The 13710-nt window shown below is 41.5% G+C and overlaps 1 protein-coding gene across 1 annotated transcript in view; it reads right to left on the reverse strand.

The window, feature by feature from the left end:
• Nucleotides 1-2185: 2185 nt before the first annotated feature.
• The window catches only part of LOC124300248 (G-protein coupled receptor dmsr-1), a 30184-nt gene continuing 18659 nt past the window's right edge, over nt 2186-13710 (reverse strand). The window contains exons 3-6 of the mRNA XM_046754124.1: nt 9778-10493; nt 6917-7028; nt 6396-6586; nt 2186-5225 (exon numbers count right to left, since the gene is read on the reverse strand). Of these exons, the coding sequence (XP_046610080.1) occupies nt 4823-5225; nt 6396-6586; nt 6917-7028; nt 9778-10286 (1215 nt within the window). The 5' untranslated portion in view covers nt 10287-10493 and the 3' untranslated portion in view covers nt 2186-4822. The remainder of the gene's footprint in view (nt 5226-6395; nt 6587-6916; nt 7029-9777; nt 10494-13710) is intronic.

Below are 13710 nucleotides of genomic sequence, written 5' to 3' on the forward strand. Positions count from 1 at the left end.
AGCCAGTAATGAAACGTGTGTGGTAAATTTACCGTGTAATTTATACACTTGAAAAACGACATTCAACCTAATGATACGGATGCATAGGTACATTTTTCTCTCTCGTGTTACAAGCGATTTAATCCCCGATTCAGTCGAGCACGAAGGGAAAATTTCTATCAACGAACTCGCTTCAGTGTTAGTACGGCAGCTATATCCGTACGCGAAAATAAAGTTGAAAAATCTGCGCGACTTGTTCTGTACTCTACATTTTTACCACGAAAATACAAATCTTCCAGGATATGTGCTCTCCTCAAAATTGAAGAGAATTAGCGTATCCTCTTTAAGGATTACAGAGTTTGCGGTTTCGGGGATGGTAACGAAGTTGGGTACTTGATGGATTACGAAGAAGGGAAGCGAGTTTGGCAATTCGCGAGTGGCTCAAGCATATTGATTAAAAGTTTACCTGCCGCTTGATAAATGTTGAACAATTTACAGTGATGAAATATATCATTATAATATATCATGTACAATATACCGCCGAAGAAGAAAGCGTGGAGCTGAAGTAATTATTCGGGGGGCTAAAACTGAGCGAGACCGATCAGAAAATTGGATGATTCATCTCGCAGATCCGATTATTGGGAAACGACATTTGACCTGGATGGATTGAATGGTGTGATAAATTATACCTCGTCTTTTTTGGAGTTCAGCTTTTTACTCTCGAGATAATTTTTTGAAAGTAGCTAATGGATCAAGCATTTTCCATCAGTGATTATAGATTATTTTAGGCAACTGTGAACCCCAAGTTTGAACGAGCTACTTTACTCATCTCGACGACGACGACGATGACGGGATCAATCTCATATGAAGGAAAATATTGCCAAGGATTTTTAAGAAGCTCCGCAAAATCAGAATACGTCGGTCCAGTTCGTTCCGCTTTAAGGCTACTTCGGTAAATACGTATGCGAAAACATGTATTTCCGGACAAAAATCCCAAAGGTTAACAATATTGTTATAATTGGGAATCAGACTGTAACCCAGAGAGCTTCATCCGCCGCTGATCATCCTTTGCTTTTATCCGTTGGCCACGTTTTGATTTGATATTCCTCTTGGCGTAAAACGGCGGAGAATATCGTTCTGCCAGTATTACGTTTTTACATTTATGTCGATAAGAATAATATGAAGAATTGTATTAATAAACGGAAATGGGATTTTGGTTTGCACCGATCAGTCAACGATAAAAAAATTTCAGAAAAAGAAAATTACGCGCACTGTCGATAGAGTCAAACTTCGACTTAAACTTGTAATGATTATCCGAGTATAACGTAAAAACATTTTTAAATTCGTTGGAAAAGTTAAAAGCAATTTGTGCGCTTCGTTTAACTTGAGCGAAAGTGAAAGGAACCCTGTACCACTCACGTCAATATCGTAAAAAGGTGATGATGGAAAAAAAAAAGTGACTGACAATAAAACCGAGAGTGTAACAATAACATTATGCATACATAATAAATTTAGTCAATGCATAAAGCTTTCTACAGCTTTCAAATTGAGATCGCGTTGTGATTGCTTGATTTTTTGAAACAATTTGAAAGAAATAAAAGTGTTGCTATCTTCAAAGTGTTATTTTTCCGACATTTTAAAAACTATTCAAATAAAATACCACCTTCCATGAAAGTGGAATGAATCATTATTTCACTGGTTATTATCGATACGGAATAATTGGGAGGAATTCGAGAGGGTCGGATAAAGAAATATTCTGGTTTTATCGAATTATTTTTTAATAAGTATGCCGTAGATCTCCTCAGCATAATAAAGCACATCGATAAAAACACGAACTTGTTGAAATCAGATTTGTTTTTCATTTGAAGCGATCAGATTTCATACTTATTTAAACAACGATATCAAGTGTTAAATCAGCTTGGTATTTCGCCTTTATCATTTATACGTAAATTTACTCGTCTATCGATAGAATGCTTAAATATTTATATTCCCACGATATTTTGAAATTCACTCGCGAACACAATTCTATTCAGTCACTCGTTACAAGCAGCTCAGTTTTCCAGCCAGGCTCATTAGCTGGAAATCTTTGCTGCCTAATCGATCTTTAATCATATTATCGACTATAATAACATTAAAATATTACAGTGATAATTAACTAGACTAAACTTATAATCCTAACCGTCGGTAAAAATTTTTATTCCTTATCAATAAATAACCACGTTTTTATTTCAACTCTTGTCTTCGTTTACACTCATTATTTTTACACCGCAACAAATTCATCGATACATACAGGTATATAAATATTCATACGATCATTACACATTGCTATTTCGACGAATAGCGAATTTTCAATTTACAAATAATTAACGGACTTCAGCTAACCGTAATTTATAATACACACGGCTGTCTTCGTCTCGTTACCTTGCCAATTGGATTGGTAGGTCAGATATCATCGGGGATACACGGAAAAAGGAATGAGAGCTGAACAATTAGAAAAGTAACGCACAAAAAAAAAAAAAAAAAAAAAAAAAAGAAAAGAAACACTAGAAACAGAAGAGAAAGCATCGAATCGTCACAAATCTGTACTGCGTTTCTCTGCGCTTGGAACGTGAAACTTGATTTTTCCGTAATTGATGTAAAGTCGGTCAATTTAGTTCGGAGCCACGAGAGGTGGGTCATTAATGAAATTAGAGCAGCAGGCACAGCTAATTGATTTAGCTACAATCAAGCAATTTCCCCGAGAGGAGAGTATTTCATTCTGTTTATTTACTTTTCTCCTCCTCCCCCCCCCCCCCCCCCGTGCCGAGTAGGTACAAGGATTTTTCCTCAGACCTTATTCACCCTTGACCCGTCGCTCCGCGTTTCCCGTTCGCTGATCCCCCCGACCCGATTTCTACGGTTCAGCGAAAGTCATTCGAGAAAGAGGATAAAATTGTTTTCTGCTCCGTGGGCTCGCCGAACCCTCCCTATTCTCATCCCACCCTCTGTAACCATGCTAACCCAATATTCATGTATTTTCAATTTTCTTACCTAGCCTTGGTATAATACTTAAAACAGTTTCAATTCCTCCGTAGATAAGAGCTATCCGAAACATATACATATAGCAACGTTTATGCGTCGTTGAGGGAATTGTGGTTTGATTTCGAAAATTTTTCACCCGGAAAATGGACCCGTGGAATAAAAGAACCCGCTATTATCTCGGTCTCAGGTATTTACTCTATTTTTTCACGTTCATGATAAACCCCATAGAATTGAATCCTTTCGCACAAGGTTTTTTATCACCGAATTTAATCGAATGGAAAGTTGCGTTGAAAAATCTGCGTGAGACATTTTTTTAAGTTTTTAATTTCCAATTCCCTGACGTGAAAGGTTCCACGTCCATGATTTCATTGAACAAAGGAAAATCTCAATTTCGAATGTAAAAAATTTTGAAATAATATCGGAATATTTCAGGACCTCACATTGTTGGGTTCGTAAAAAAAAAAAACACACACACACGGCAATATCGATGCTTGTGAAAACATTGCTTCAGATATTCTTCTTTATCACTTCAAGGACAATCCGTTGCCAAAGAAATCTAATAATCTGAGGATTATCGTTGATAAGCTTGATAACTTGTCGACAACTTTTCCGGCAACAAGAATAAAGATTTCGCAGAAATTATTCTATTGATTGTAATGTAATCGCAATATCAGTTTCATATATAATCACACAATTTGACAACGGCGGAGGGTTTGGGTAAGAATTCGGGAAAAAATGGCTTCCGATGGTTACGCAAACGGTGACGCTTCAAATTTACGTAATTAAATTTGTAAAAGAAACAGCCGTTTGTCGTAACTGGATAGAATTTTGAACGAGGTTGTTCGCCGCTCGCTCTTTATCGAATAAAACGAATACCTAGTTACATAATGCCTATAAGTATACGTCCTGGCCTTTCGGTGCATCGAGTATTCTGGGAGTAAACTTTGACGGCAATTCGATAATCCAAGTTCATGCGACAAGCGCGAGTTCTTAGCTTAAAAATCGAGTGAACATTTTTTTCACGTCAATCACCTTACATCCCCCTCGTTTTCTCCGTGCTGCGTATACATAGTAATATACGCTTTTTCTTACCTTCATTCTTTCAAGACCGTGATGTATGAGAAGTGAAATTTTGACACCCCTGAATAATCACAATGATCGTACCTTTAACAAGAGAAGAAGGTACTTTTACGATTTAAAATATGCAAAAAGGAATTAGTGTCGGGATTTGATTTCGAGTAAGCACAGCTTCCGATGCTTTCACACAAAGTAGAGTATACACTGAGGAAAGTTTCCATCGTTATACTTACCATGGAAAATTCTGCTTCGAATCACAAGAAAATGTGATACAATTAACTATTTAGAATAATTACAGTTGTCAGTACTAGATTTTCCGGTAATTGCAATATTAAATCTGGCTGCTTGGTTTCTCGATAAAGTTAAATAGCCGACAATATCTCAAAAATGATTGCAACAGTTACAATGAAAATATAGTACGATTGAGCATAATAAAAAATGGAACAAAAACACATACCCACCTATAGATGTTCTGGTTACATCTAAAAATCTCATTTATTCTCATTTTGTACCGAGAAGTATATTTCTCGTCTACGGTAAAAAATGAAAATAGTCAAGGACTGTACAGTGACCACAATTAGGAATTTCTTACGGCGGATGATCGAGTTTTTAACACGCGAGAAAATACAGATACAGGAGTTTTTGCACAGCCATTTAGCGCGAGGCATTGCAGGGGGTATAACGCAACGAACAGACGGAAGGGTTAAAAGCAGCTGACTTGAATCGGGGCATTGGCAGGCCTGTATCATACATAAGTGCTCTGTATGTCAGTCTGCTGCGTCGCCGGGTGCCACTTCTTCATTATCCTGGGCTTGAAGAGCTGGCCGAAGGTCGTCCGGAATTGCCGCGACATCGAGCAGTAGAGAATGAAGTTAATGGCGCCGTTCAGTAGGGCGAGGATGTCCATAATCTCCCCCAAATTGTGGTAGCAGTTCCGGAAGAAACAGTCGCCCAGCACGCCCGAAAGCAGGCCCAGAATCCCCTGCGGGAATTCGGTGACGAGAAAGAGGAGCAGCACCGCAACCATCATCCGAGTTGTCCGGTCAGTCCGTCTCTCGGATTTACTGGCTCTCCGGGAGCCTCCGTTCTTCATTGTGTTAATGGCGCACGGATTGTAATCCCTCAGCGCCTGCTTTCTTCCCTTCGCCCTGTTGAATAGATTCAATTTTTCCTTCTCATTCGCGCTTTGTTAAGTCTCGTAGTAAGCGAAAAGCATCGACAGTCAAGAGAGTGACGAAATTTTTCGCCACTATTTCATAAAAATAACTCGTAATTTCTGAATAGATAGGCTAGGGGGCTCCAGGGTCGCCAGAATCCCCCCCCCCCCCCCCCCCCCCCCAAGTCACCAAATCGATCTACTGCGCAACGGCGGGAAATCCGTGAAGGTGGAATGCGCGGTAGATGGATTTGTGGAATTGGGAAATACGCCGTTTTTCTAGGTTCCTTTTCAAATTTTGCATGGAGTTGTTGAAGAAAAAATATTTAACAATATAGCAACGAGTTTGCTTACTCCTTTTTTGTCTCTTTGAAAGTGTTCACTTTAAAGAGAATGACAGGGTAGATCCACCATTTTTGGTCACTGTACGATTCGTCGCTGCTATTGTAAAATTTTTTAATCAACAATTTCGCTGCCACTCGCGTCAATTATTAAAACACGACGCTTAAGCAAGTTTTAGAGAGAACCGTTTCATACTCGATACACTTTGTTGTTTAAAAGTAGACACTTGCGTGGATCAAATCACTTTTGTACCACGTGTGGTCATAACCTTACAATTAGGTTTCATACATAATGCCGAAATTGGATCAAACGATGGCAATAACTGGTAAGAAAGCCATAAAAAGGGATAAATCTTTACCATATGGAAGATTAATATTGTATGACCAGAGCAAAGCCGGAGAAGTTCATCGCCCGAAGTGCATGGATGATCATGACTATACTTTTGTCATCTTGTTTGCCGCATCAGGTTGATAAATTATAGAAGAATCATATTTTTGAAACCCTTGACACAAACAATCTGATCCGAAAACTCGACCTACCCGTCAACTCTAAGCTTTTACTCGTGAACAAAGACGCGTTAGTTTTGTTCCACGATTACAGTTTGTCTGTTCGATTCAGTAAAGTGACGTCATATCAGAAATAAATCCACGTCTAAAACATCGGATTTGCTGCTATTTAATGGCCAATGTTTCTATAATTATACCAAACAGTAGACGGTTCGAAAAAAATTCAAAAATTATCTACAACCGATAACAAGATTCGAAAATTCTTCTCTCGATCAGAGATTTTTATGCAAGTAAAAGGACTACAGCTGGCTTACTTGTACAAGGCTTTGATCAGCCAGCAGCTAATGACGGTCAGAATCAGGCAGGGAAGGAGCTTGACGACTACGGCCAACACCCAAAAGTTCAACTGAATGAGGAAGCCCTTTCCCGTCGTGTCTGCGTCCATCGCATCGACGTAGTAAAGTATTTCCACCCGACCATTTTCCTCCAGCCTTTCCTCCCTGATCTGCAGACAAGGATTTGGTCATCCCGACGATTTATTTCAATCACTGTTCCGCAAACCTACAGGGTGTCCCATTTTAAAAAGTTTGCTCAAAAATATCGAAAACTATGTAAGCAGCATTAAATTGAAAAATGCTTCGGACAGAGATTGTTGTATTCGAAGGGGAGGCTCATCGCATGAGCATCCAAGTTTGTGGGTCCGGGGCCTTTGCTGGGCCCATTGAAGCCCAACTTAAGTCTTTCCCGCTAATTTGTTCAGTTTTCGATGTATTTGAGCATATTTTAAAAAATGGTTCACCCTGTAAATCAGAATCTGTAAATAACGTGAACTCACCCCGAAGACCAGATAGCTTGGAGCGCAGGCGATGAAAGGGGCGAGAAAACTGCTCCAGAGTGCGACTCTGCACCGAGCAGCAGTGCACCAGGCATGATTGTGTTGCGGGAACCTGAAATGGTCCAAAAGCTAGTATTTGTTCATGGCGGAAATTAAAATCGTTCAACCGGGTGGAAGCGTTTCAAAAAGTTACAACCGCAAGCGGATTGGCCGGTATGTGAGAACTGAGCTTCCTCTCTGAATGCCAATATTTATGCAGAGTTATTACTTCCCCTCCGAACCGAAGCCTGGAATTTGCATTATGCCGGTGTATTTTTATGGCCACCATTCCACCCGTACGTCACCTTTGATAGGGAACAGTATGTGCCGCGTTCCACTCGTGTCGTAAAGTTGCCCGAGGAGAACTCGATGTTAACGGATTTATAAATATTTATACGAACCCAATTCCTCCCCCCGCGCTCATGTAATATGTGATACGCCGGAATCGGAAGACGCGTTTTTCGCGCCATGGACCTCTTCACGCGTTATAAATTGCGTCGTAGAGTCGATAGGCGATCGGATTACCGTGAATTTCGGCGGTCCGTCGCTCCTGACCATCCTTCTTCCACCCTTTTTTTTTTTTTTTTAACGTTTCTGTGAAATTTGGTCTCGATGGCTTCCTTTCCGCGCTGTTTACACCTTTGATCAACCCTTATGTCACTGCCGGCGCCTCTGTCAGACGCCTACCACTTTTTGTAAACCCTGCAGTGTCAACGGTCCGCACAGTAATGGCCTCGTCGAGAAACACTATATCCTTTGGATAATATTGCCCGAGCTATCTCTGCCACCTTGGCATCCTCCGCAAGCCGACTCGCCACTCTTTTTACCAAAGTTTTTTCCACCAGTCTGACGCACGGGACTGTTTTCACTCGGCAGACGTTTCCATAATTTACTTACGCAGCTCATATTTCCTACTTTTCATCAAAACTTTCTCCTGTATTTTATCCAATGTATACTTTGGCCTCCCCATGTCGGGGATGATATTCCAGCTGCACTTTGTCGGCTTTTGCAATAACGGGATGGCCAACTATATGTCTATATAATCTTCGTTATTCGAGTTTATTCTGTAGTAATATAAGTAAACGCTTAATTGTGTTTCGACTTGACCCTAAATTATTGCCACCACCCGAAACGACTCTTGACTGTTCCTTCTAGCCGGTTAAAATTTGATATGTTAGTCGTGATTTATTACTGCTAACGTAACGATTCTACGATTCTGGAAGAGGTTGACTTGGTCGGTGTTGAAATTCCGTTGATTATTTGTCTGGTCCCTTTTACCTCATCTTTTATTTCGTTTCGCTAGGACCATATTAGGCTTTGGAGGCTGAAAGAGTGCCGAATTCAAACTTTTGTTTAACTTTCTTAAAAACTTTGTTGGAAACTTGAAAAATCGGGATCCCAAGGACCGCAACACGCGCCATCAGACTCGGCCATATCCAACCGTAATGAAAAATTTATGAAGGCTTCTTTTGAGCGCCACTATTTCGTACAAATTTATTTTAGATTCGTAGCACTTAGGCGGTACGATTATCGTCTTGAAAAAACAGAGACGCGTTAATATTCCGGAATGAATCTTGTCCGTTAAGGCAGAGAAAACAAACCCAAGCCGTCTTCATCGCGAAATAACTTTACGACCTACGTTAGGAAAATATATAATATTCGATAGAGTGCGCACTGGAGAATAATCCTCCTTCCAAAGATACGATCACACAGCTGAGTTACGAGCTAAGAATTGGGGCTTGCGAAACCTCACGATCACGGGGAATTCGTCAAAGTGCTTTTTTGTCAGCTTGACGCGACATTAGAGAACATCTGTTTGATCAGACCCTAAACTGTCGAAAGAAGTTTCGGGGAGTGACAATTGAGTTAGAGAGGCCGTTCAGCTTGGCTTGTGGTCTCGAATCACGAATCGAGGCAAGAGGAATGGAAAGGAAGAAAAAATGAGTTCAATCCATTTGCTCTCCGTGTTCTATTCGCGGTGGACAGGAAGTCAATAAAAATAGATTTCCAACACGGTCTGGGGTTGAGAAGAGCACGAGGAGCATTTTCACTTTGGTGGGCCGTGTAAATCGGTTCACCACGTTAACTCTAGGAAACTTTTGCCATTGGGGAGAATGCGCTCGAAGATAACAAAACTGAACCTTAATCCCGTACCCTAATCGGACAGGGATCACCTCCGAGGGTGAAGCTTAAGTGTACAACTCGAGGACGATCGATAGTGCATTGGCAATGTTTCGGTTCCACGACATTACCTAATTGCCGCCATGACTGAGAGATGTGGAACGGGTACAACGGGATTGTCATCACGCCACCATATCGCTGGAATCGTTTCCGAACCGATTCCTGATCGAGTACCTCGTCACGATGTGGAATTCATTCGTTGTAAGCTGCGGTCAGCTTGAGCGGCAACCCGGAGGCGATCGGGTTCCGATTTCAAGCGGAAAATTAGCGGTCAGGTGGTGCGATTGCAGTGAAATGTATACCATCAAAGGCGATTCTACACCGAGGTAAACTGGTTCAATCAAAATCCACCGCAGTCTCGGAAACGAATCTGATCCTATCAACTGCTTTCAACGATTACGTCGCATCAAGCACGATGTTGATAGCCTCCAATGACGTTTCTGAGTTCAGTTTGTTACCGGAGGTAATTACATCTGCAGGCTTTACCATGGTAGTGCAAGCCTAGTAGACCAGGTTGATTTCTTCTCGTCATATTACGACAACCAACGAAAAGTCGTACGAGATAGAAATGCGAGGGCATGAAAGAGTCGCGTCAACGGTCCCAATAAATTCAATTCGTTCGTAAATTAGGGTTTACTGACCTGATGGCGATGTACCTCCAGACGGCAAGAGTGAGGGTCAATCCTATGCTGATGGTGTGCAGGGCTTGGGCGAAGTGCATGTGGAAGAGCACGAAGACCGCCCATCCGTAAGGAAAGACCTTGTGTCCCGGAAGGATGAGGTACTTGTAGACGGCGAATGGAACGTACTCGAACATGACGAGCATATCAGCGGTCGCGAGTCCTGTGAGTATGCGATTTATGGGTGCCGAGGCCATGTCCTTCCGGGTGAGAACGACGATGTTCAGCATATTCGCGACGCTTCCAAATATGCAGACTATCAGGGCAACGTAGCCGTGGTAAACCTTGTAGGAGAGGGCAAGGTCGCGAACGACACCGTTGCAGTAGCAGTATTTCTCCTCGGTCGAAGAAATGGTCGTCCTAGTCGTCGGAAGGTTTGGGAAGCTGAAGTTGTTCAGGTAGTCGATGTCCTCTTCGGTTATATTAAGCTTCTTGTACAAGTCCGATATGTTCTCGTGGCGATTCATCATCGTTACTTCGTACAACAAGTGCTTAAGGTAGAGTAGCGTTCAGCTGATTCGCATCAGTCTGGACTTCCGCCAGGTTGTACAGCACATTCCGGTCCAGGCTTACAGATCTCAGACCCCAACCCCTGACGCTTAATTCCAGGTTCCCTCTTTTATCACGAACTACCAGCTCGCTCTGTGGTGCTGGTCAATTTTCTCTGCAGGGCGCCGCTATTGACAGAAAAATCAAAACGGGGTTAAAGCAGGAAAGGTCCAGTTGCGTTCGATTGGAAAATATAACTCGTCAACGCTGTGACGTATGTAGATAGGTCTGATTTCGACAAATACGTTTTACAACGATGCTGCCCAGATATTATATCGGGCTGGCATCTGGTGCAGTTACCAATATTCGACGTGGTTATTTACTTTATTAATGCGGCCAGCTTTTGACCATCGTATCGTTCGCGGAAAACGAGGATTTCAGAGTAACTCGCGTTTGACGTCGAGGAACGAAATAATAACTCCGATGTTATGACGAACCAGACTTAGCTTTATCAAAACATCGATTCAAGACCTTGCGGTCTGAGAAATCAAAAGCGTTCAACGGAGATGAATCCAAAGATGTATATACCAAACGAACCTGACAAGTTGCATGAAGTCGATAAATTTGATCGTGTATAAATATGATTCAGAAACCATGGGTCGCGAAAGAATCTTACGCCGATATGAGGAACAATTGGAATACGAGCTTTTGTAGAGTCGGCTAGAACTTTCAGCTTTTCATTTTGCATTACACGTTTCTTAATCTTCTTTCGGCAGCTGTGACGTTTCGTTTGAATTGGAGATTCGAGACGCGTTTATGCTTCCTGCGGTGCGACAGGCGAACCCTTAAACCTAGAAATAGACCGAAAGGAAAACAGTTCGGTTGGTATTACGGCAATGCGCGGTCAGTATAAAATTTCGAGAGAAGTCGGTCGGTGGAACGAGCTTTTATTTTAGAGTATCGCCGAGGGACCGATTGTGGAAAAACGAGGTTCGCAATTTTCGTGGGAGGAAGAGAGGATTGTCATTCGCTTTTAGCACTCTACTCTCACTGCGTTGTTCATGTTTTCTCGGTGAGAATATCGAAAATTTAATTGAAGGAAAGCAGATCGTATTTTCAATTCTTTGAGAATATGTTACGACGTAAATTTTATGTAACTACAGTTCTTTTAATTTTGCGAATCACCAGAGGATTTGTTACGGATTCCGTTTTTACCTACTTATGTAAGAATCCCGCAACTTTTACGTGGAATGTAACAAGGATGGCAAAATAATTATAATCCGACACGATTATAAGCGTGGGTAAACTTTGTTAATGGATTAATGTAAGCAGCACTGCAGCCACGTCCTTGTTTCATAACAAAAACTTTCGAAGCGTTTATCGTGATCGTATAATTATATATTTTGGCTAACGTTACTTCAATTATGACATTAATTATTAACGAATAAACTTCCAAAAGCTGGCGTCTGGTGGATTTCCGCATACGGTAATAAATCGTTTTGAAATATGCAACAAGCTTTTTTAATATGCCTAATATTGTACCTAATTTTTAATAACCGAGGGTCCAAATGCAACATCGGATAAACTTTATATGCCCACCCATAAGTAAAAATTTTATGGCCAGGGTGAAAAACCGTACGTTTTCTTTCTTTTTTTTTTTATCAAATGTATGTACAGTGCCTTGTGGATTACGTGGCGCGATATTTATTTATTGATTTACGACGCGGGCTTTGTCGAACTAATTGATAATTTAATATATGAAAAGCATCGTGTATAAATAACGCTGTTGCTATCGGTTTATTAGATCTACGTGTTACACGTGAGCCTCTATTTCGATGTTAAAAACACCCCAATTCGTTTCCCGGTGATCAATCTACCGAAAAAGTTCTCTCTCAAATACATATAAAAACCTCCAGCGACTCGCGCTGTAATTAATTTTATTTAATTTTTTTTGATTATATTACACTTGTTCAAAATGGTAAAGGAAAATTTTTAAACTTTCTTGATTGCCCAAACTGTTTTACTTTCATTTGAAAGCTCCCTCGCCCGCTTTCCAAGATTCTCAAAACGAGTAAAAATTCTACACAACTCGACGGTTCCTCGTTCTTTCCGCAAAAATATTGCCGGTCCTTTATCATCACCTCGCAGATAACCTCACTGTATACGAATATCGCGACTGGATAATATCCCGGAGGAAATCAAAATTCGAAGACGAAGCGTCCCGCAGGTACATCTACGTTGATCAGCAGGACGACAGATGGAATTCGCACGGCTACAGAGAGGGTTATAAAACATGAAGGTGCTTCGCGACTCTCGAACAGATGTTTCAATTTGTCGCCTAGATTATTCCGCCTTCGCTCCGGCTCAACTTCTTCGCGAGTACCGATACGATTTTCAACCGGGCGAGAGGCGACGGATCGGCTTTATTTAATTTCATTTTATTTCGGCTCGTTCAGAGGTCGGGAATACGTAGCGTGAATTCTAATCGCCTCGGAGCTTTTCTCGGCAATCCAGCGTCGCGTCGTCGTCTTTGAGTCAATCACGAGACTACAATAATCCCAGAATTAAATTCCCGTTCATGCAAAGTGACTTAGACTCGAAGAACGCGGGCTCCCCAGTTTTTTTCCCCCACGAGTGTTTCTTGTTGCCGAGTCGAGTGCTTGGGTATAAAAACCGACTCGACGGTCTCTGGGAAGCTTCAAAAATATTAACTCACAAGTTTATATTCGCCGAGGCGCTGTGAATTATCTCTCTGCTTCTTGCCAGCACGATCAGGCCAGGAATAGAGCCCTTGGAAAAACTATATTCTCATAGATTGCACGTTGCGCATGCAGGAACAATTCTCCTACCGTAATACCTTTAATTCCTCGGATCAAGCGAACTGCGCGATTCGACCGGTAAACCAAAAGTATCCGCTCGTATCTGTAATTATACAGTTAACGCAGCCCGGCGTAGTTCGATTCGTTCTCCGTTATCTCGGACAATTATTGTTACAACTATCACAGCTGGCCATCCACAACCTCCTATCAATTCAGCTTCGGGGGAATCCAGAGAGAGGGAGAAAGAGAGAAGAGAGAGAGAGGGAGAGAGCTTTGCTCTTCGATTGGCCGGAACGCATTGGGCAAACCGTGCAACGTATCGTCACGTCGACTGGGTTTAATTTCGATTCCAATTATGCGGATGTTAGTGTATTTTGAAAAAAGTAGACGGAGAGACTCGCACTTGCAGAGGATTCTCTGTTCATACGATTTAAGAGGAATAGTTTATCTGCGCGATAATTTAATTGAGATATGAAAAAATCCGCCGGGGTTATACGCTGATCCATTCCGTTAAACTCACGGGAACGCGCATTTGGCTTCATTAAATTGGCAAAAAAGAAATATGGATAAAATGGGTGAAACAACA

This window comes from Neodiprion virginianus, chromosome 1, assembly GCF_021901495.1.
Source record: "Neodiprion virginianus isolate iyNeoVirg1 chromosome 1, iyNeoVirg1.1, whole genome shotgun sequence".
Taxonomy (NCBI): domain Eukaryota; kingdom Metazoa; phylum Arthropoda; class Insecta; order Hymenoptera; family Diprionidae; genus Neodiprion; species Neodiprion virginianus.